This window comes from Myripristis murdjan, chromosome 16 (genome assembly GCF_902150065.1).
Source record: "Myripristis murdjan chromosome 16, fMyrMur1.1, whole genome shotgun sequence".
Lineage (NCBI taxonomy): Eukaryota > Metazoa > Chordata > Actinopteri > Holocentriformes > Holocentridae > Myripristis > Myripristis murdjan.
Window position 1 is genome coordinate 17552725 of NC_043995.1, and position 20248 is coordinate 17572972.

At 41.0% G+C, this 20248-nt stretch overlaps 2 protein-coding genes across 5 annotated transcripts; one reads left to right on the top strand and one right to left on the bottom strand.

Moving 5' to 3' along the window:
- The first annotated feature begins 536 nt into the window (after positions 1-536).
- On the top strand, positions 537-14654 carry tppp (tubulin polymerization promoting protein). Of its 2 annotated transcripts, none has more exons than XM_030072144.1 (5): positions 537-858; positions 6352-6432; positions 7368-7703; positions 12148-12301; positions 12424-14654. In XM_030072144.1, exons 2-5 carry the CDS (start codon positions 6419-6421, stop codon positions 12631-12633), a joined length of 714 nt encoding a protein of 237 aa, XP_029928004.1. In that variant the 5' UTR covers positions 537-858; positions 6352-6418; the 3' UTR covers positions 12634-14654. The 2 variants fall into 2 exon arrangements, with proteins under 2 accessions (XP_029928004.1, XP_029928002.1); XM_030072142.1 differs by lacking the exon at positions 537-858 and adding an exon at positions 5344-5504.
- Positions 14528-20088, bottom strand: cep72 (centrosomal protein 72). 3 transcript variants are annotated; one of them, XM_030072139.1, is made up of 14 exons: positions 19960-20088; positions 19600-19724; positions 19220-19412; positions 19012-19120; positions 18540-18721; positions 18363-18421; positions 18210-18252; positions 17443-17643; positions 17175-17353; positions 16921-17014; positions 16624-16802; positions 16386-16512; positions 15785-15896; positions 14528-15598 (listed from the first exon to the last, which is right to left on the bottom strand). In XM_030072139.1, the coding sequence occupies exons 1-14, from the start codon at positions 20033-20035 to the stop codon at positions 15535-15537; spliced, it is 1743 nt and encodes a 580-aa protein (XP_029927999.1). In that variant the 5' UTR covers positions 20036-20088; the 3' UTR covers positions 14528-15534. The 3 variants fall into 3 exon arrangements, with proteins under 3 accessions (XP_029927999.1, XP_029928001.1, XP_029928000.1); XM_030072141.1 differs by having other exon boundaries at positions 17443-17532; positions 19960-20087; XM_030072140.1 differs by having other exon boundaries at positions 17443-17640; positions 19960-20087.
- Between the last annotated feature and the right edge of the window lie 160 nt (positions 20089-20248).

Below are 20248 nucleotides of genomic sequence, written 5' to 3' on the forward strand. Positions count from 1 at the left end.
GAGTTTGCATGTGTCTTTGAGCTGTGCATCTGAAAGCTTGGCCCTATCAGTCTTAGCATCAGCCAGGCCCCAGTGGGCTTAGGGTTACATAATGTCCATCTATGTCCAGTCATTACCACGGGTTGTGTAACGCTTTCAAGTAGTTCATACACTGAGCATCAGAAAACTCTGGTTCAGAAGGCAAAAATTCACTCTCCCTTGGGAGGAAATGATTTCAACTTCAGGAGTGTTTGTTTTGAAAACAGAATCTCTCATCATGGAAAAAAAAAAAAAGGTTTTTTTCCCTATAGAGCATTCCCACTGGTCGTCCACAATCCAAGACACCATTAGGAACTCATTCTGGGCTTGGACCACAGCCAGTGGAAAATATTCTTACTCCTGTTTTTATCATTAGGCTATATGACCGCCGGCCTTTCACTGAAGCCTTTGACTCACACGATCGGGGGCCTCGTAGTGATTGTTGATGGACTAAGGTGTTATTCCACTATAGTTATCGCCCAAATAATTTACGTCATTGTAAGTAAAGCTCGTGATTAGGTCGTCAATCTCCGCCACTGCCACTCTCTCATACACAAACACCAAGAATAAAGATGCTTATTTATGGAGGGTCCATTAAACACTGTGGCACCAGCGTTGATAAATGGGATATCCAGTGTTATCCTACAACGAGGCGAGAAGAAAACAGCTCGTCGCGCAGGTCGGCAGCCAATCAGCGGGCTCGTTTCGTTTCAGCATCTCTCGGGTGTTGAACCGTCAGGCAGACTGAGGCTCCGGCAGCGGGAGGACAGTGTCTTCAAGGCTCATCGACGCACAGTTATGGTTTTGTGAAACTGACAAGGAGGAGGATTACGTCACCAGGTGATTTTGAAATTTAATATCAAATTATAAAGTCCTAGCGCACAGAAACGACTGGGTGCCTTGTTTGTTTTGGTTGGAGGTAGGCCAGCATGATTTTTTGACAGACTGTTGTTGCCTGCATCAGATTGAAGATACTGATTCCCTGCCCACGGAAATTCACACAGGCGATGGTTTCGTTTTTTATTGCATATGATCTGCTTTGATGTTGCTTTCACGGTGTGACTGTACTCTCTGTAAGGTGTAAGATATGACAGTGTGCTTTGGTCACACGGTTGATACTGCAGGCTTGCAGAGCATAACAGAGTTTGATGCCATGTTGTGCATTGATAGACGTGCATTGATTGGTGTTTGCCTGAAGACGGTGTAAGATGGACAATAACAATGATCACGTGGACTTCTTATTCCCCTGCTTCAGCACGAATCCAGCATTTGCGAGTTTATGTAACACGTCTCGAGCAAGAAACGCGCCAATAAGCCAAGACAATAAGCCAACTCCGCCAGTGTCAACTAAAATAAACAAACGCATTTTCTCCCCTCTTTTTTTACTGCCTATCTTTATTGTCTTGTCTTTATAATAGCCAAGGTGACGGGTTCTCCCATCTGCACCATTACTGACTAGAAATAATAAATGACAACACATTTATCTCATGGCTGAAACGTTTGTGGGTTGTATGCAGGTGATTATATAATAACGTATTAAAACACTACCGTGTGGTCTTGGCTTATTAGCCTCCTGCAGCTCGTAGTTCAGTGTTTTCAACCTGTGAATGATTTGTGTAGATTGTGTTAGACAGCAGTCTATGAATCATATTTTAGAAAGATGCATGGATTGTGCACAAAGCATATATTCTGAAGCATGATAGAAACAGAGAAATATGATTTACTCACATTACTGTGATGTATGGACTGACTAATTGTAAATGAATAATGTGAAAACTCATATTGGATTCTGTTTTGACATTGACACAGTAGGCCTACAGAAGTACAGTAGTAATACATTAGGAATTGAGTAGTGTCAGGCATACCTGAGATGTTTGTTTTTCAAGCATGGCTCTCTGGCCTTATGATCCCCATATGTTGAATTAGGTATGCATGAGAGGAGAATACAGTCATCGCCTGAGTTTGCCCCAGATTTCCTTGCTCTAGGTTTCAGTGCAATGATCCAAGAGCCGTTGGCTTCTGTCATAAACAATTAATCTCAGTGTGTAAATTAGTGTATTTTGTTTGTGATGAGTTTATTCATATTCAGGTCAGGTTTAAAATATAAAGGGTATGCCTCTGGGCAAAATCATATGTTGTAGTGTCACATTTTAAACATTCTATACAAAAAGAAAGCTTTTTTTTGTGCCGACCTTCACATCAGAGAATAGGATTGTAAGTAAAAGCAATAACAGAAACAGAGACACCACATTGCATTTGAATATTACCGGCATGGCAAAATGAGCCCTCTTAATTCTAATGTCTTTAATGGGTTGAAGTAAATATCACTTTCAGAATGGTGGCTCAAAAAAGAGAAAAAATAAGAAAAAAGAGAGAGAGGAAACAGTGCTCTTTAATTAGTGCTAGTTGCTATTGGCTTTACAGGCCTCTCACCATCTGACCCATGTCAGGGACACTTGTGCTGTCATTGGCATCATTTGTTCATCACAAACAGGCGGGGGTGCATAAGGACCCTCCAGCTTTCTTTACACTGCCTTACAGCTCTATTTGACTTACTGTTGCTGCCAACAATAACCACTGCAGCTTGTTTTAGACATATTGTTTCTATAGCACAATGTTTGCCAAAGAGGAGAGCTGTCAGGGGATGGAGGGAGGCGAGGACTGACAGAGACAGTCTGGTGACTTCAGACCCAGGGCAGCGTGGTGATGTAATGCCCTCTCGCCCTCTCTCTTTGGGGAGAAAGGGCGGGGGCCGGTGGCCTTTGGGCAGTGGGAGAAATGGTACAGTGACAGTCTGCGAAATGGGTTAGAGGTTGTATCTTGTGGAGTCACGTCAGGCTAAGCCATGGTGCTACAGTGGTGAAATAGTAGGGTTGAGTCCATTGTGCTGAATATATGCAGACTCCCAGTCAATTGGCAGACGTGGCATACTTGTGAGATGGAGGTCATCATTATTATGATCGGCTGACGGGGTTGCATTCCAGAGCAGCTGCCTAGATGGGACAGTGATCTAGAAAGAAAGCAGATGGGATCTCTGCATGCCCAGTCACCATGATGGCGTGATGAGGGAGTCGGCCACACAACAACACACTCCTCTCACAGACATCAAGAATCGCTCTGTCAGTGCTATTGTCATCTTGTTTATCACCAACTGCCAAACTAACAATTAAACCACCGAATCTTGTATTTCAGTCTTACTATTAACTGACCTCCCCTCTTGAGAATGACTAGAATGTTCCAGCCATGGCTGCACCTTGTTGCTATAAATAGATGCAGTTCAAAATGGGTCGTTTTATAGTTAAAGCACTCATCTGTGCAGTATGGCCAGAAGGCGAGTGTATGTAAGCATGCTGTCATCCAGTCACAGATTTGTCTCTTGAGATCTACCCTGAACCAAATGGCTTCTCTTTTGTATTTGGCAAAATGGGACAGAAAAAAAAAATGCACAGGACATAACTTTTCTAAAACCCTGGTCATTCGCTTTGTTCAATTATCGTGTTTTGTGTCACAAGGTGCTAATCTATCTGAAACCACATCAACCAGAATATGTAGCAGCTTTGAATAACACAGAAATGCAAAGTCAAATCAAAGCTGGTGGGTAAGTGGGATGAGGCATATACTGTACTCACTAATGGTGCTAGTAAACCATCCACTCTCAGAGATGTCATTAATATGATCATTACACTGCTCTTTCAGAGTATGGCACTTTCCTTCATCTCATAATGTTTTCTACTCCAGTCCAATTCACTGAACTCTGTGCAGACTTAACCCTATCTCATTTGGTTAGCTCTTTACCAGCCTTGAACATGATGGGATTTGAGGAGCCTTGTTTTACTGAGGACTTGAGGCACTTGAAACTGACTATAAATTGGAAGCGAAGAATGAAAAGATTCCTTTGTTTCACACTGATTGAGGCACAAAGAATAATAGACTATAGAGCAAGTTCTCTATTGAAGGTTTGAGAATGGCCACTGAAAATAAAGACAATAAAGCACCAGTGCTTCTTAATCATCAGTGTGCATATTTCAAGAAGGTAGTGCATGCTTTGGTTTTGTAACTGGACTGTTCCAGGGAATGAGTGGGAGGCTGCAGTTTAAACTTGGTGACATGTAATGCAAGTTGAGGCAAGACTGCCCACAACATTCAGCTTATCCAGAAAAGGTGGCACATTGCTCAAAATGAGGGCCATTCATTCGATCTAATATTTATATCATATGAGACTATGGAGCTCTCTTTGTTGTCTCAGCACCAAGCAGTGTTAATTAAGACCTCTGCCAACCAGCTACCAAAATATAGTCAAGGTAACCTGTGTGTTTCTTGTTCGGTGACTTTTCCTGCAGAAACTGTTCTGTTTCTATGCTTTTGAGATCAATGGCCAGTCTTCCAGGAGGCTGCATAAAACTGAACCCAAGGACTTCAAAACCTCCACTTCATGAGACCACAAGGCAGAGTTCAGTGTGTACTAATTGTAATGATTGATGTGTTTTTTTATATGTATGTCACATATAGTTTCAATGATACGTTAGTTAGTAAATTCCCAACATAGTGTCTCATCAAAATGAATAAATAAACTAAGTGTCACACATTGGTAATATTGTCCCATCATGATCTTCCTACAAGAGCTGACACCATCCAACATCTTAGTTTTGCTTGGAGCTGTTTTTTTATTTGTATTGATGGTAAGGGTTGTTTCTAAGGACTGTATAATAGATACATTGTACTGTGAGTTATAAAAGTGTCTCACTGTTGAGTTTTTTTCCATTAGTAACTAAAATCCATGACAGAGCTGTGTGACTAAGATTGTATGTGTATTCTTTGTGTGTTATAATAAAAACATCAAATATTAGGGCTTTAACAACCTGAATCGAACAACCTTGTCTGCTCTGGCCTGAATCCTTGATGACATATGACTACCAAACCCCTCTCATCAATAGTGGTACTCTGCGATGTCACCATGTGTGTATGTGTGAAGACATGGGCATGGGTCACCCTCAGACAGAGCAGGCACCCGTACTGGACAATGGGTTCCCAGTGTCCATAGCGCTGAATGCCATTATTCATAGAGTTTAATAATCTCTTGTTTTTTTCTAAGAATTGACCTGCCAAATATATAATGGCCTTATGCAAAGTCAATCTTGGGACTTTTGTACCCATTTAAGTGCTGACTGTACTTTGCAAGTTCACATTTGTGATTGTTGGCAACTGTGTCTGGGAAACAAAACCCCTTGCTTTTCATGGTGTCACTGGGTGTGAGTGAAAGCAGTATACTGGCTATGAGAAAATAAGAGACACTCTTGAAACTTTGCTAGATGGAGCCGAGGTGTTAGCCCATGGAAAAAGTCTCTCTGCAGCGTGCGCCTTACAGGTTTTATCGAGAGAAAATACAGCTACTGAAAAATTGTTTAAGAGACATTGTTGGGGTGTACTTTGCCATGGCAACGCAGCTCCTTGAACGATGCTGAGCTAATTATGGGAACAGCTGAAAGGTGAGCAGAGAACACTAACACAGATCAGTGTTACACTATCATAACGGAAATAGTATAATGAGTTTTTATGTTTTAATACTTTTTTCACTGTTTTGAGTTTGGCAATGTAAAATTCCAGTTTTTTTTTACTTTATGAAGATTGACCAAATAAGCTCATCAGATGTGAGACCAAGTTGAGAAGGTAAAATGCCACTGGTCTGTGCGTGGAGATGCAGATCAGGATGATGATGTCTTTGGAGAGGAATCCCTGTCCTAAGACTGAATGAAATCATCTGATGCAAGAGAGAGTAGGGGAATCGTTGCTCCAAAACAAACCCTTAACAGGAGAGTGAGGAGCGAATCTGGGTTTAAAGATAGTTAGGCTGCAAATGTTGAATTGAAGAAACTTGTGTAGCTTCATTGTAAAGTTGTCATGGTAAAGATAAGTGATTGTGATGTTATTCTTTTCCTTTTTAAGTTCTGATTTTTAATGGCATTTATGATTACTTTCTCTTGCATGCATTTCTCAGCATGTTTCATATTTGTTTAGATAGCATTGCCTTCAATATTTTCCTGTTTTTGTTTTCTTGCTGAGTGAAGATAGCTCACTGTCAGTGGATGCGTTACATATGCTGCTGTTTTTTTTTTTTTTATCAGCATGATTTTAGGCGAGAGGAGGAGCACTGTTACTGTTGATTGTGGTTTGAATGGAATTGTACAACCTGTAGTTTGCTCTGAAAGAACAACGCTGTCACTTTCTCTGCTTTACTTCTCTCTTCTCCTTCTCCCTCTCTCTTACACACACACACACACACACACACAAACCATTTACTCACAACACTCACCTTCATCCTCATTTTTTCCACAGCACAAAGAGAAAACAAAAGTCAGCTAATCCAAACAGTATACAGGAGGAACCGAATTCCTGCACCAGCATGGCAGACCAGAAGTAAGTTTTTGTAGTGATCTATAACTTTAGTTTTGAGAGAAAGAGAGAGCATGTGCATCGCATTGTAATGTAATAACACTTTATGTGTGATGGTTTGAATGTCCATCTGTTCTCCTGGCACTTGATTAGTATGCCGTTGCATTCCACAAAGATCTATTTATAACCTTCACCTCTGTGCCAGAACACTTAAGACATCTGCCCATTCACAGGCAGCGTTTGCACAGCAACACACCTCTGAGTACTGTCTAAGCTTGCCCGTCACACAGAGCTACCTTACAAGCGAGAGCGCCAAAGACAAATTAGCAAGCTCTGTCTTAGCCCCAAGGCAGGAGTCACTGCTTCATTTCTGGAGAGGAGTTTGTCTCTTACAACAAATCTTGCAGAACAGGGTCAGATCACATGGATACATTGTCGCCAAAAACTTTCGTCATTTAAACTCTCCCCCATCCTTGCAAACAAGCTGTGATTCACGGCTCTTTCTTTGTAACTGTGTATTATTTTTGATCAACTGCAGTACGGCTTTAGGTGTTCCTGAACATCTGGACTGGAATTATTTTACTAAGATGTGCAGCCGACTGCTCAATTGCCTCCTCGACAGCTTTTCTCACACTACTTGTATTTTCAGCACAGCCCCTGTGCTCTGAGTATTCAGGTCTGTGCATTAACAGACTGTTTTGATAAAGAAGCTTCAGTAATTGTAAGTAACATCCATCCATCCGTCCATTTTCCGTACCCGTTTATTTCTAATCAGCATCATGGGGGCTGTAGCCTCACCTAGGATAGATTGGTCAGAGGACAGGGAAACATGAAATAATTTCCATGACATCAGCTTAACTGTAAACTGTCATCTTTACCTCAAATGTCACTATAATGGTTCACAGGAACCTTAAGGACACCGTGTATGCTCAAGCATTGTCTGTTTTCTCCTTTTTTAGAGACAACATGGACGATTTTAAGGTCCAGACAGCCAAGCATCCCAACATCGGCACCGTTTCCTTACGGCCAGCCAGTGAACAGTCCAAAGACCGGGCGTCCAAAAGGCTCTCCTCTGAGTCCAACGGGACCAGTGAAGGAGGCGTAGGGTCGTCCACACCGGTAGAAATGACCGCTTTGGAGGAGTCATTTCGGCGCTTTGCCATCCACGGCGACACACGTGCCACAGGCAAGGAACTGCACGGCAAGAACTGGTCCAAACTCTGCAAGGACTGTGGCGTCATTGACGGCAAAAGCATCACCCTCACCGACGTGGACATCGTCTTCAGCAAAGTCAAGTAAGACAGGCACCAATCTTGTTGTGCATCGAACAAACACAAAGTATTCTCATGTCCATGTCCATCAAGGGGCCAACAAGGCATGTCTTTGAAGTTGCGCTTCAACAGACTAGACACAACAATGCAACTCTAATGCCAGTAAATGTGGAAATTAGTCAGTTGATCTACTTTGTTGTAAACTTGGAAATTTGACTACAGTGTATCAGTAGCTCATATTTCTCCGACATGCCAACATCTTAAACAAAGCCAGCTGAGCCATGACTGATTCTCGTGTTAATACATTACTCAAACAATTAATTAAATGGGGATGACTAGAGGCTTGACATCAAGTGTTGCATTACTGGCAAGTGTTACATTACTGTTGCAGTGGGGCTTTAGACTGGCATACATGAAAGTCTGACACGGCAGTGGAGGCCTGCAAGAACACAGTGGTGATGAATAGTTGCACCGAGTTGCACTGTAGAAACAAACAAGAATATATTATTTTTGTGTTCCATTGGAATTCATAGGACTGAATCAGTGACAACTTTCTAGCTGTCAGTTGAGTGATGGTTAATTTTGCAAAACCCAAAGCATAACAGAGAGTGGTCCCTTGGTATCAGCAGCCAGAGGATGGGGTCAGCCCTGGGACAGCTCATCCTGTTTCTCCCCGGGCCGGATGGAGTCATCCTTCACTGCTTGGCTAAGTGAAGTGAAATCTAATAATAAACAGTGACCTCAATAATATTTCAGTACAGAAAAGTCTGTCTTGATGTATACAACACTGTCTCCAAACTGTATGCACTGAGGACACCTTGAAGGACAATGAGAGATATCTTCCTCACTATAGAGTTTTATCATTTTAATGACTCACTACACTTGATAGAATTATTTTCCAAATAGCACCGAGTAAAATACTTATATTGGTTTAAGAAGAAGGGAAAGGGCTTTTATGGTTAGTATTGCGTTTTTTTGTGCATGGTCATTGTAGAGACCTTCATCACTCATACATGAAGCAGCTTTTTTTTTTTTTTTTTTTTTTTTTTTTTTTTTAACCTGGTTTAACATTGTGAATAAAGATTATTCTGCTAGACGGACTCAGAATAGAACAGTGTGGCTGGAGGCCAGTCATCATCCAACCTCTGCTGCAGGAGTGGGGAGGCCATGAAAGAGGTCTGCTAGGGAATCTCACATTGATTTAGTGGATTTTCCATCCTCTGCTTGTGTCGCTGCAGTGCAGTCTTCCTCACCCTCTGTACACACTAAAAACTTAGGTTTCCACGCCGCTTTTTAGCAGCATATTTCTGTCCAGAAAAATTGTTAGACCCCAGATTTTCACATAAACTCAAAAATGTTAATCTTAAGCTTAAGTTTAGTTTTCCTTCATTAACTGATGAATTTTTCCAGACTTTTTTTTCCAGAAGAGGTGCAATCCTAAAAGTCTGGGACTGACTCACTTTGGATCTCAAATCTACTGCCAACACAGTGAAAATTTGTATTTTCATGTATCCAAGGGCATACATTTGGCTTTAGATACAGGTGGCCACTTGAATAGGTTTAGGCAGGCATGTTTATAATTTTAAGGGTTGTGATTCATACACAGTCGAGCCCCTGTTTACACTTAAGTTTTGGAATTCATAAAAAGTAAACGTGTCAGTGTAGCAGTGAACATTCATAGTGCAAAGTTATTTGAAACAGGATTTGTTTACAGTATACAGCAACACAGAATGGTAAAGGTTAGCCAATGCAAAACCTGTAACTGTTGATTACTTTTGTCCCTTGTCCTTTTATAGCTACTCATGACTGGCCTAAACATTCAGTGTTCAAATAGTTTTGATTATTATATTTAGGACTGCAAATATTACTTCAGTGCTCCATGTAATGACCTCTGTTGTGGTGTTTGGTGAGAAATCTGAGCTAAAACTGAAGTAAATGGGTTGCTATATGGTTAATACTTTATAAATCTTGGGTGACAGTGCTGTCCTTCAGATGTCCCATTACTAAATGTTTTTCTCAACTGTGGAAAAACTGAAATAAGCTCCGACATCAATGGCTATGGCAGCACAGGAATTCTTTCCATTATTACACTGCGCATTGTTTTTGCACATAATGATGGACAGCAAATGACTGGCCCTTTTGCAAGACAGGGCAGATGTTGGCAACAAAGTGAATTTAGAGGTCAGACCAGTTTTCTGGCCCTTAACTGTGTGCAAACTTCAAAACCTTCAGAAATGTATTAATTACTTTTGCCATCATTTACATTTGACATTTTAAAAATATTTGTAATGCCATTATCTATCTTCTTTCTTCTGGATTTCTAGTCAGCCTCACTGATAGGTACACAGTTAACACAATGATGGGTGCTAAGATACTGCTGTGTAGCCTTTTCTATTTATTTGGCAAGAATGATTTTAAAGTGATGTTAATGTTAGAGAAGTGAGACATCAGTACAACAATTTATACCCCCACCTCTATTAGTGAGCTGTAATAAGAAATGTGTGTGAAATATGAAGTACATACCATTTTAATATTAATATGTGAATATGTGCAGCATTTTATACATTCAGTCCTTGGATTTGCATTTGGCTTGTAGTTTCTTATCTGGGTTCTGCTTAGACCAGAATGCATCTTGACCCAGATCCACAGCTCTGTATTGTGGGTGTTGCTGTATTCAGGACCATATTACAGTAGAATTGTAACACAGTGTGTGGTGTGTGTACATTTTGAAGCCAGCCACAGGATAAAGAGAGGAATGGATTGGGGGGAGGGGCTCGTTTTTCTAAGCTGTTTCTGACTCCGGGCATGACTGAGCTGGGGAGGGCGGCCATGCTAGAAATGCAGATCTTGACTTTCCTTTAATCAGTGTCCAAGCTCTTTGCTAGCACATAAAGAATTAACCGGCTTAATGAGCGCTATCTAATGACAATATGCCCGAATAAATCTGTGTTTTCATCCGGGTAGAAAGATCCACTGTACCACACCGAGCCTCTGCCGTGCTGTCTGCTTGCTCGGAGCCAGAATACCACAGCATTAACTATGGATGAAATGGGAATCTGCCATGGACTAATTAATTACTGGCATGATCTCATGCTGACTTCATATGCCTGGCTTTGTTTGTACCTCTTCATCACTGAACATGCTCTCACAGGCTACAGAAGCATTGTCTACATGACCTGTATATGAAACCCAGCTGTTCCCAAAAAAAAAAAAAAAAAAAAAAAAAAAAGTGTGGCGTACTGTAAAAGATAGCTGCTGCATTTTCCCACTCTAAAATGGAGTTATTACTGGTCCTCTAACCTTTGTCCTCTTTGAAACTTTAACACACCTTCCTCGGGTCTTGAGTTGTTGTTTATTTACACATTTTAAGCATTTGCATACTCCTTACAGTTTAGTAGTTCACTTGGGGGGGGTGCAGAAGAGACACAATTGTCCTCCTTGGACAGAGGAGGGCAACTGGAAGTCCAATTCCCCCCCTGACATTAGACAGCATGGAACAGGCGCAGAGGAATGGTGCTCTCAAATGCTCAACACTGACGGATCGCCCAAACAAAACCAGTCACTGAAGGAGTCAAATTAATAATAAACTCAAACATCCTTGTTTACTGTAGCTTGTTGCTATGACAGCGGGTTGCCAAGGGAGACTCTGGGCTTTATAGACTGTTGTTATGGTGATTTATCACCACAGCAATGGCTGTTTGTGTTTGTGTTACTATGCACTTTTAACATGGAAGTGAAATGGGCAAGTGGCCAGTTAAACAACTGTAGGCCTCTCAGACGGAGAATAAGATTGATGAGGCTGATCTGGCTCACAGCTTAGATACTGTACAGTGTTATGCTATTGTATTGGCGCTTAAGACAACAATTAAAATGACTATTATCCAGAGGACTGCTGGTTTTCTATCCTATCAGAAGTTTATTGCGTTCATCAGGTCTAAATCAGTCCATATTAGACAGCTAGCATGAAAAACAGCAGGGCTCTGGGTTCAGGGGACTGGAGCTGGGAAATGCTGCTATACTTGATGCACCGGCACACAGTGTGAAGCACAATATGAAGAGCCAGTCACGTATACAGTCTCCAGCCCCATGTGTGAGCCTGTGGAACCGCTCAGACAACAGTAAGGGTTACGACACACTGGGAGACAAGATCCAAACAGTGAAAGTTTTCTGTTTATGTCTTGATGATACCATCTCTCCGCTGTGTACTTACATGTGTTATGTTGAAGAGATCACACATGGCTTTGTGTTAGTACTACCGTCTGGTCTCCTTTCACACTCTCAAACTGTATTGAGAGGCTGTCAAAAAGGCCTGCTGATACAGCAGACCCAATCACAGCACATTTACTATGATCGCTGCAGGTGCAGATCAGCATTAATCAAAGCTGATTTATCTTGCTGGGTTTTAGATGTTACACTGTGACAAGTGTTGTCTCATACTCAAGTTTTTTTTCCCCCTTCACATTTTCAGGAAGAAATCCTGTCGCACCATCACATTTGATGAGTTCAAGGCAGCACTTGGAGAGCTGGCCAGGAAGAAATATAAAGAAAAGACTGCAGAAGAGGCCGAGGCAGAGGTCTTCAAGCTGATTGAGGGGAAGGCACCGATCATATCTGGAGTTACGGTATGTTACTATGTTGAATATGCATAGTGAATGGCAGTGACTTCATTTGCAACCAAATTATATACATCCATTTGACCAATAACTGCAGAATAAACTCAAATGTTCTGCATATCTTCTGACAGAGAGCCGTGGCTTCTCCGACAGTGTCCCGTCTTACAGACACCACCAAGTTTACTGGGTCACACAAGGAACGTTTTGACGACACTGGCCGCGGGAAGGGTAAGGCGGGACGAGTGGACCTGGTCGACACATCCGGATACGTATCAGGATACAAACATGCAGGGTCATACGAAAAGAAAGTCAGCAAACCCCCGGGGGCCAAACCGATGTGAGCGTAAAGGAAACAAACATTCGATCAACAACTAGGATAATTTTCTATTTAAAAAAAAAAAAAAAAAACGTCCTCAGTGAAAGCACAAAAGAATAGGATTTCATATATTTTCCCACCCATCTATTTTGTGTGTGCGTGAGAGAGAGATGTTTTGAGTTCCTCTCTTTGTGAAGTGTGAGAACTGGAAAACTGTTTACATCTATTTTTACAAAGTCATCACCAGCTGGTACATTCCTATGTGATAGCAAGTTACTGCCAAACACTGAAGAGAACAAGGGAAAGTGGAGAGAGAAACTGTAATGCTATGAATATTGAAGCTTTGTTGTTATGATAGGGCCTGGCGATATTTACATAGCACAATGAACAACATGCCAAGAAAACTGACAAAAAAAAAAAAAAAAATTGGAACAAAGTCTGATGAATTAACAACATTGCACTTTTTCATGGAAATTGTTCTATTCCCATATTCAGCCGAAGAAATGCATTAATTTATTTTGCTGATTTTCAGTGTTATTTGGCACAGATTCATGACATATTGTTTATTTCATCAAGTCTAACATCAGCTGTCTCTCTGCCATCCCCTCTGGTCACTTGATTCTGTTGTTGTGTCTTAACCGAGTCTGCTGTTCATTTTATTAATTTTATAATATGTTGTCATTTTAATATAGTTTGCCTTCAGCTACTTCAGCAACTTTGAACACAGTATCAACATTTTATCTACTTATTTTAAGACTCCTTAGAAAAATACAATTAGTTAATTCTGTCAGACTGAACGTGTTACCTCTGTCTTAACACCCCTCTTGCTTTTTGAATATGTAGTATTTTATTTCAACAAAAACAAACAAAAAACAAAGCATATGTCCTACTGTGTGGCTGAGATAGGCCTGTTTGTAACAGTTCCAAATTTAATCGCAATAACACATATCTATGTTATTCATATGCTGATTAAGACCTCATTGTTTAAATATGTATCTGTATGCATTTCAATAACATGCATTTTGCAAGAAAATCAAATTCAGCCTAAGAAGGAAAGCTCTTACTGCAACAGAACATGAGCTCAGTTGTTTGAGATTGTATTTTTAACATTTTACTTATATTTCCCTGTCAAATTTATATAGTTATAATATATTTGTGGTAAGATTGTGTATATTTCTAAAAAATTTATAGCCGCATGGCTTAATTTGTGACACTGGCTTCATATTTTTCTTTTTTTTTTTTTGTAATTGCTGTACTTTGTGCATGTTATGTATACTGCATTGGATTCTGAAGCGTATAGACTATAGTAGGAATTAGCCTAACAAGTGTCATGTCTTATTTGAACTGCTGTGCCTGTTGTGAGGACAGACTACTGGATGAACTAAATGTAACTTTTCAGGTATGTAAAGAAATGACAACACTGAATAGCCTACCAAACCAAATCAGTGTAAAGCAAAAGTAGTCCCAGTATTTTCAACTGCTCGACATCAATGCGTATCAACTTGAACATCTACAAAGTCAGCTACCCTCCATTATTGTTCTATTTGTCTGTACATAAGATTTATGGCACCTAAAGGTGTGGCACTGTTATGTAATCCAAAGCACAATTTCAGCTGATACAAAAATAGTATTACTATTGTATTAATACATACTATATACATGAGGGAAAGAGAAAGTGCTAATGAGATATACTTTTGTAAGGACTTTATTTTTCCAGCATAGCGACGGTGTTCGTTTCACACTCGTCACACGACCTGTAGCCTCGGCTGATGAAGAATTTATGCATCAAGTGAAAACTAGCAGTCATCAGTGTACTAGTTTTTAGTCTGCTCTGGTATCTCCAGTATGATCTGTCTTGTGTGCTTAATGCCAAATACTGTGCACCTTTAATGTGGACGAACAACACTGTCTTATTTTTTCAAATAACTTTTAATGTACTATTGTGCCCTGGTGCATGCAGTGTGTTTTCGTTCTTGTTCTTTAGACCTTTTAATGTGTGTTCATGATTTGTAGTGCATTATTGAAAATAAAACAAAAAACACCCCAGAGCCTCTGTTGGGTGGGTAAAGGATGCCAATCAAAACCTTGCGCCTGCATTTTTTTAAAATATACATATATGTATATATTCTCCTAGATTTGACCAGAAGCACAGGTAAACTTCTCAGTAGCTGCCCCATAACAAAACAAACAAAAAATTCACAAACTTCCAGTTTCCCCACAATGCACATCCTAGCCTTATTTGTGCTGTTGTTGTATTAACATGGAGTGTCTGTCTATGGGAATATGTGTGTGTAGCTGTCCAGCCCTGAGGCAGAGGTATAAATAAAGTCATGGTGCAGCTGGAATCTGGATGCATTCATTCCACTGCAGCATGTGAGGCAGATGGAGACACAACTGACCTCCAAAAAAAAAAAAAAAAAAAAAAAAAAAAAAAAAAAAACACAGCCTGGACAGACATTATCTGACCACTGAGCTAGGGAATACACTGTGTCCCTGTCATTAACATTTCCTCCCCAAAAATCATTTGTTAACATAACAGCCCTGCCACACAGCCATAAACACAATTTCTTGAATGAATTGCCCTTCCCCCCACACTGTTTACATCACCAGGCAAACAGAGTGCACGCATATCATTGAAATAATAAACACTGCATTTTTCAACATGACTTCAAACTTAATAAATTAAAAAAAAAAATGTACACAGCAATAACTCAGAGTAAAATAACAATCATGATAGCATGTAAATCTGACACAAGAGGGTCGGAGGCAGAGGGTACAAGTTAAGGTCAATTATGTGAAATAAAAGAGTGAAAACAACCATTTGTAATTGCTGGAGCTCATGCAATTATTGCGATGCTGACGACACTCAGCAAAGGTCGGCTGTGCTGCTTTGTATTTTGTGCCATCTTCTATCTGCGCTCAGTTGTCAGCGTTGTTCCCCACTTCGCTTCAGTTCACCCAGCAAGCACTCGTTGGTTGCCATCAGGGATCTGCAGCATATAAACAAACACAAATAACAAGTACAAGTGGGTGGGTCTGGTAGGACACAAAGTAATGTGGACTGATATTAATCTAAGATTAGATGCTTATATTCTTTTTACCCCATGTACAGATACAGTAGTAACAACTGCTGAGATTATCATCATCTCATTGTTCTGTTGTTTGCATCCTCTTACCTGTGGCTTTCTTGCAGCATATTTGCCAATTCTTTCACCTTCTCTGCCTCAAACACTTTCTCCCTCAGCCCCTCTATCTCCTTCCTCAGCTCCTCCACCTCTGTCTGTGCCTCTGTGGAGGAGCAGTAGACAAAATTGAAGTGGGGTAGAAAAAAAAGCAGCTGGATGTTTACTCACTTCTTACATTGGTATTTTAGTTTTCACAGGACAGTTCACCCAAAGTACAAATAAAAAAATATCTTCCCACTGAGTTGTTTGTGTCGCAAACTGTATCTCTCCATCCTGGAATAGTATGAACTCACTTGACTGATTTGTTTGCGGGTGTTCTTCAGCAGGAAATAGTTCCCGGTGAACCCCCTCCTGTTAAGGGCTGCGGATTATCTGTGTCATTGTTTTTGGAAAGAGCTGCTGAATTCTTCACATGTACATTTTTGATGGCATGACAAAACTACCCAACCAGCTCCTCTGCATTGTGGTGACCGGAGCCAGGGGATCACAGCAAATCACACAGAAACTATCTGGACTTCACAAGGGGAATCAATGGGAGAATATATTCCTTGTATTCTGCATGAACTGTCCCCTTTACATTCTTTTCACTCACCCTTAATCTGAGCCATAGGTGAGGTTTTCATCATGGACTTGAGATACTGTTGCTCTAACTTGATCAGCTGCTTCTGCAGAGTGACATTCTCCTCCAAGACAATCCTCAGCTGCTCATTCAATTTGCCCTGAATTGAAATAAACACAATGTTAAGTTTCTCTTTTTTTTTCTTTCTTTCTTTTTTTTTTTTTAATCAAGGCCCCATGAAGATGACTTAGCCTTTGCTACTTGCACTCACGACTGTGCCGTGAGCCTCCTCCAGCTGAGAGGAGAGACGATGGACCTCTATTTTATGCCTTTCGTCCTGTGTGGTTGCTTGATGCTTCAGTGCCTCAGCTTCCTTTTTCAAGGTCCTGAACTCAGCCTCTTGACTGCAGATATCACTTTCCATCATGGAGAGGATCTGAACCGCCTGAGCTAGGAACAGAAGGGGTGAAATGGCATGAGACTCCATGGCAAACAGAAATAATGGGATGCCATCAATAATCTCAGGCTCATACAGGCAGATACTGAAAACCAGGCTGACTCAACGCACACAGGAAGTTGTTGTTTTGATGGAGCGACCTCTCTCCTGTCCAATGTTTGTCCACGAGGTTGAGGAGCATCTCCAGTGGTTTTCTATAACTGCCCTGTGAGACAGATGAAGAAAAATGAGGCGCTGCAATGTCTAGACTGACCTTTCAGAAAGGTCAAATGTGATTTGTACGTTCATGAAGAATGAGCAAATGGATGAATGAACTGATACATGATTAAATCATTTATAAAAAGATCTTAGAATCGATTTCATACTCGTTTTTTCTGCTCAGCTTTTTGTGGCTGGCTGAAGCCCCCTGTTCTGTTGAAGCTCGAGTAGGAGAGTCTTGGGGGATGGAGGATGGGGTTGGAGGGGTCAGAAAGATTCAAACCGGGATTTCTTGGACTGGGGGGGCGAATGTTCAGTAATGGAGAGCTATGATGGTGATCTTGATCTAAAAAAAAAAATGTTGGAGGACACTTTCAGCATCATATATAAATCCCCAACGAGGGATTACGCGTGGTGTAGGTGTACGGCTCTTACCAGGATTAGGTGTAAAATATCCTTTCGCTGCAAATCTGATTTGTTTCGGGCCGTCCTGCTTTAGTCTTCCAGGGACAGATCTGTGTTTCTCTACGTAGGGGCCAAAGGACACCTTTGGTCTTTCAGACACTTTTAATGAAGTAGATTTGTTTTTCTCAGATGTCTGTTTCATTTGTGGCACTTTGGACTGGGTATTATCTGCTTAATAACAAATGACACAATAAAACCAATATAAGCGACCCTATAACAGATATGCTGAGTTCATAAGCCAAACAAACAAGCATTGACTTCTGGCTCCATCTAGTGGTGGTTTTACGCAATGTCAGGAACATACAAGTTTATACTGCCTTTTGGACTGTTTGGTATTATTTACTTGATGGCATTTGTGGCATCTCATATTGGCTGTCAAAATGATACAATATTCCTTTAAGGCAATCAGCAAAATATGTGAAAAGGGGAAAACTGGATTTCAACCAATCTGACATGGTGGGAAATCCACTACGCTGTAGATAGATGCTCCTGGAGGAAAATTGGTAGAACAAAAATAGCTTGTTATGTGCACTAAGGCATCACTTTGTTTAAATTTTGACCTGTTATTGCAGTGAGATATACAGAGTCATATATAGATGCAATAAGAAAATTATGTCATTTGCTTTACCGAGACCAACCAGACCACCAACAATTAGTAATGCTGAGACAAATGACAGCTTTATCACTAATTTTTTCTCACTATAGCAGGCTTGTTAAAGAAATCATTGCACACTTACGATATTTGGTGTGGGTTTGCCTGAGGATGGATTTAGCAGATTCCTAAAAAAAAAAAAAAAAAAAAAAAAAAAAGAGCAGATTTATACAGCAATGTACAGCTGTACTTTAAATTTGCCAATGCCAGTCTATGACCTAAAATATAATAAAATCACCTGTTTCTGAGTGTAACTCTCCGGGTCTGATACATGTTTTGACTCATCCTCCCCAGGCTCTAGGGCAGACAACAAGACGCAGATGAATAATGCATTGAAAAGCAAAACAGTTCCAGTAGATCTGCAAGATATTTGTGGTTTACTTACAGAATTAGCATTTAGACTTCAAAACCTTACCTTGCCGTCGACTGATAAACTGTGACTCAGTTTCCTTGTAGGATGAGTCAGAGAGGGACTGAGTTTCACTTTGGCCTCCATTCCTCTCAGCAACAAAGTTCAACACATTATCATCAGTGTCATCGAGGAGACAAAACCTCTTCGTTAAGCGGTCGACTGAAGCCAGTCTCTGATCACTGCTTCTGTAAACACAAGCAAAACAGCAAAGGAATAAAACATGCATCTACATCTGAACCAAATTTCATCATTTAAAGAATACAACGCAACAGAGAGTGTGTGCAATGTGCACAATGTGATGAAACAGTCAAATTTTCTCTTACTTTCCTGTCTTTCTCCACACTTAAATAGACTTAAAAACAAGCACCATTACTTTCCAAGTGTCTACCCCCCACACATGTTCCAAATTTGTAGCAGAGGTAAAATCAACACTAAAACCCTTAACCCTGTTTAAGTTAAGGTCTGGACAGTGTACCTCTGGTTAATTGCCCGATTCAGAGAATGGCTCCTCTGCTGGGGCACAACTTCAGGGGAGAACTGCATTACGGCAACTTTCCGCTCCGTGTCTCTAACCGGGTAGCTATCTAGGAAGCATAAGGCACATCATGGCAAATGCAGAGAATTTATAACCAGATCTTGAAAAACCTCAATCTGAGGCAAACAGGCTGCTTCAAGTGGCTTACCTAGTTTGCGTAAGCTAGGCATAGCATGCACCAGGTAGGGACGGTAGTGTGGGTCTGTTTTGGTCAGAGGGTTGAGCCTGAGGTCCAGCTCCCTCAAAGCCGGCAGCTGGAAGAGCACTTTGACCTCTTCGATGGAGGGGATGCAGTTGTAGTACAGGCTCAGCCTCTCCAGCCTCTTCAGGTGCTGCAGCCCCTTACAAGGACCAAATAAAGTCTCAGCAACGGGAAACTATGAATCTTTAGACTCACTGGCAGCACGTTTAAGGCTGTGAATAACTCATGTGTTGTATTTCTAATTATTAATCCAGTTTCTGTTCCTGTTTCTCCTGTTTGTACACCATTATGTACAAAACAAATTAAGACTGCGACACTTCATTTACCTCCACATTGACCAGAGCATTATAGGAGAGATCCAGGTGCTTCAACCGTGTGAAGTTACTCAGTGCTCTCCCGAGATGTCTTATCTTCTCATGTGTTCCCGGAAGGCTTAGTGACCTGACATCTCCTGTTAAAAAGCACAACATTATGTAGGGAAAAAAACAGCAGCGTTACCCCGGTGTGCTGTTGCTAAGTGGCTGTGATTTACTTAGCTAACGTTAGCTTAGCCGGCTCAGTTTGACCGGGCCTGTGTCTTGACTCTTTCCCCTCCGTTAAAATAGTTTACAGTCACAAAAAAGTTTTTTAATGTGACGCTTTAAACCTCGACGTTTTCCTTAGCCAGACGCCCACAGCAGCCTTACCGAGGTAGGGGTGTTGGAGCTGCAGTCTCTCCCGTATCCCCTGCTCTGTCAGGGTGATGAAGCTCTCCACCGCCATACTTTTCGAACTGGAGCTGCGTTCATGTGCCGTCGGAAATATCGACTTTAGACTAGGGCTGCTTGTTCGATGGTTAAAGTGGTGGACATGGGCATGCTCACTTTAGGCAGACAGATCTTACGCACCTTTAAAAACAACGCGTTCTCCTCGGCTTATTCCTATCTACAATGTAATCTTAAATGTTAGAAAAATATGGGTAGATTACACATATAG

What these genes read in the sequence shown, in the direction of transcription:
- cep72 (XM_030072139.1), bottom strand. Translation starts at nt 20,035, where the DNA reads ATGGCGGTGGAGAGCTTCATCACCCTGACAGAGCAGGGGATACGGGAG. An exon ending in AAGCTGAGCAGAAAAAACGA is followed by an intron (nt 17,015 to 17,174) that starts GTATGAAATCGA and finishes TCTGTCTCACAG; the next exon opens with GGCAGTTATAGAAAACCACT. An exon ending in ACCTATGGCTCAGATTAAGG is followed by an intron (nt 15,897 to 16,385) that starts GTGAGTGAAAAG and finishes GCTCCTCCACAG; the next exon opens with AGGCACAGACAGAGGTGGAG.
- tppp (XM_030072142.1), top strand. An exon ending in ACCAGCATGGCAGACCAGAA is followed by an intron (nt 6,433 to 7,367) that starts GTAAGTTTTTGT and finishes CTCCTTTTTTAG; the next exon opens with AGACAACATGGACGATTTTA. An exon ending in ATCGTCTTCAGCAAAGTCAA is followed by an intron (nt 7,704 to 12,147) that starts GTAAGACAGGCA and finishes TCACATTTTCAG; the next exon opens with GAAGAAATCCTGTCGCACCA.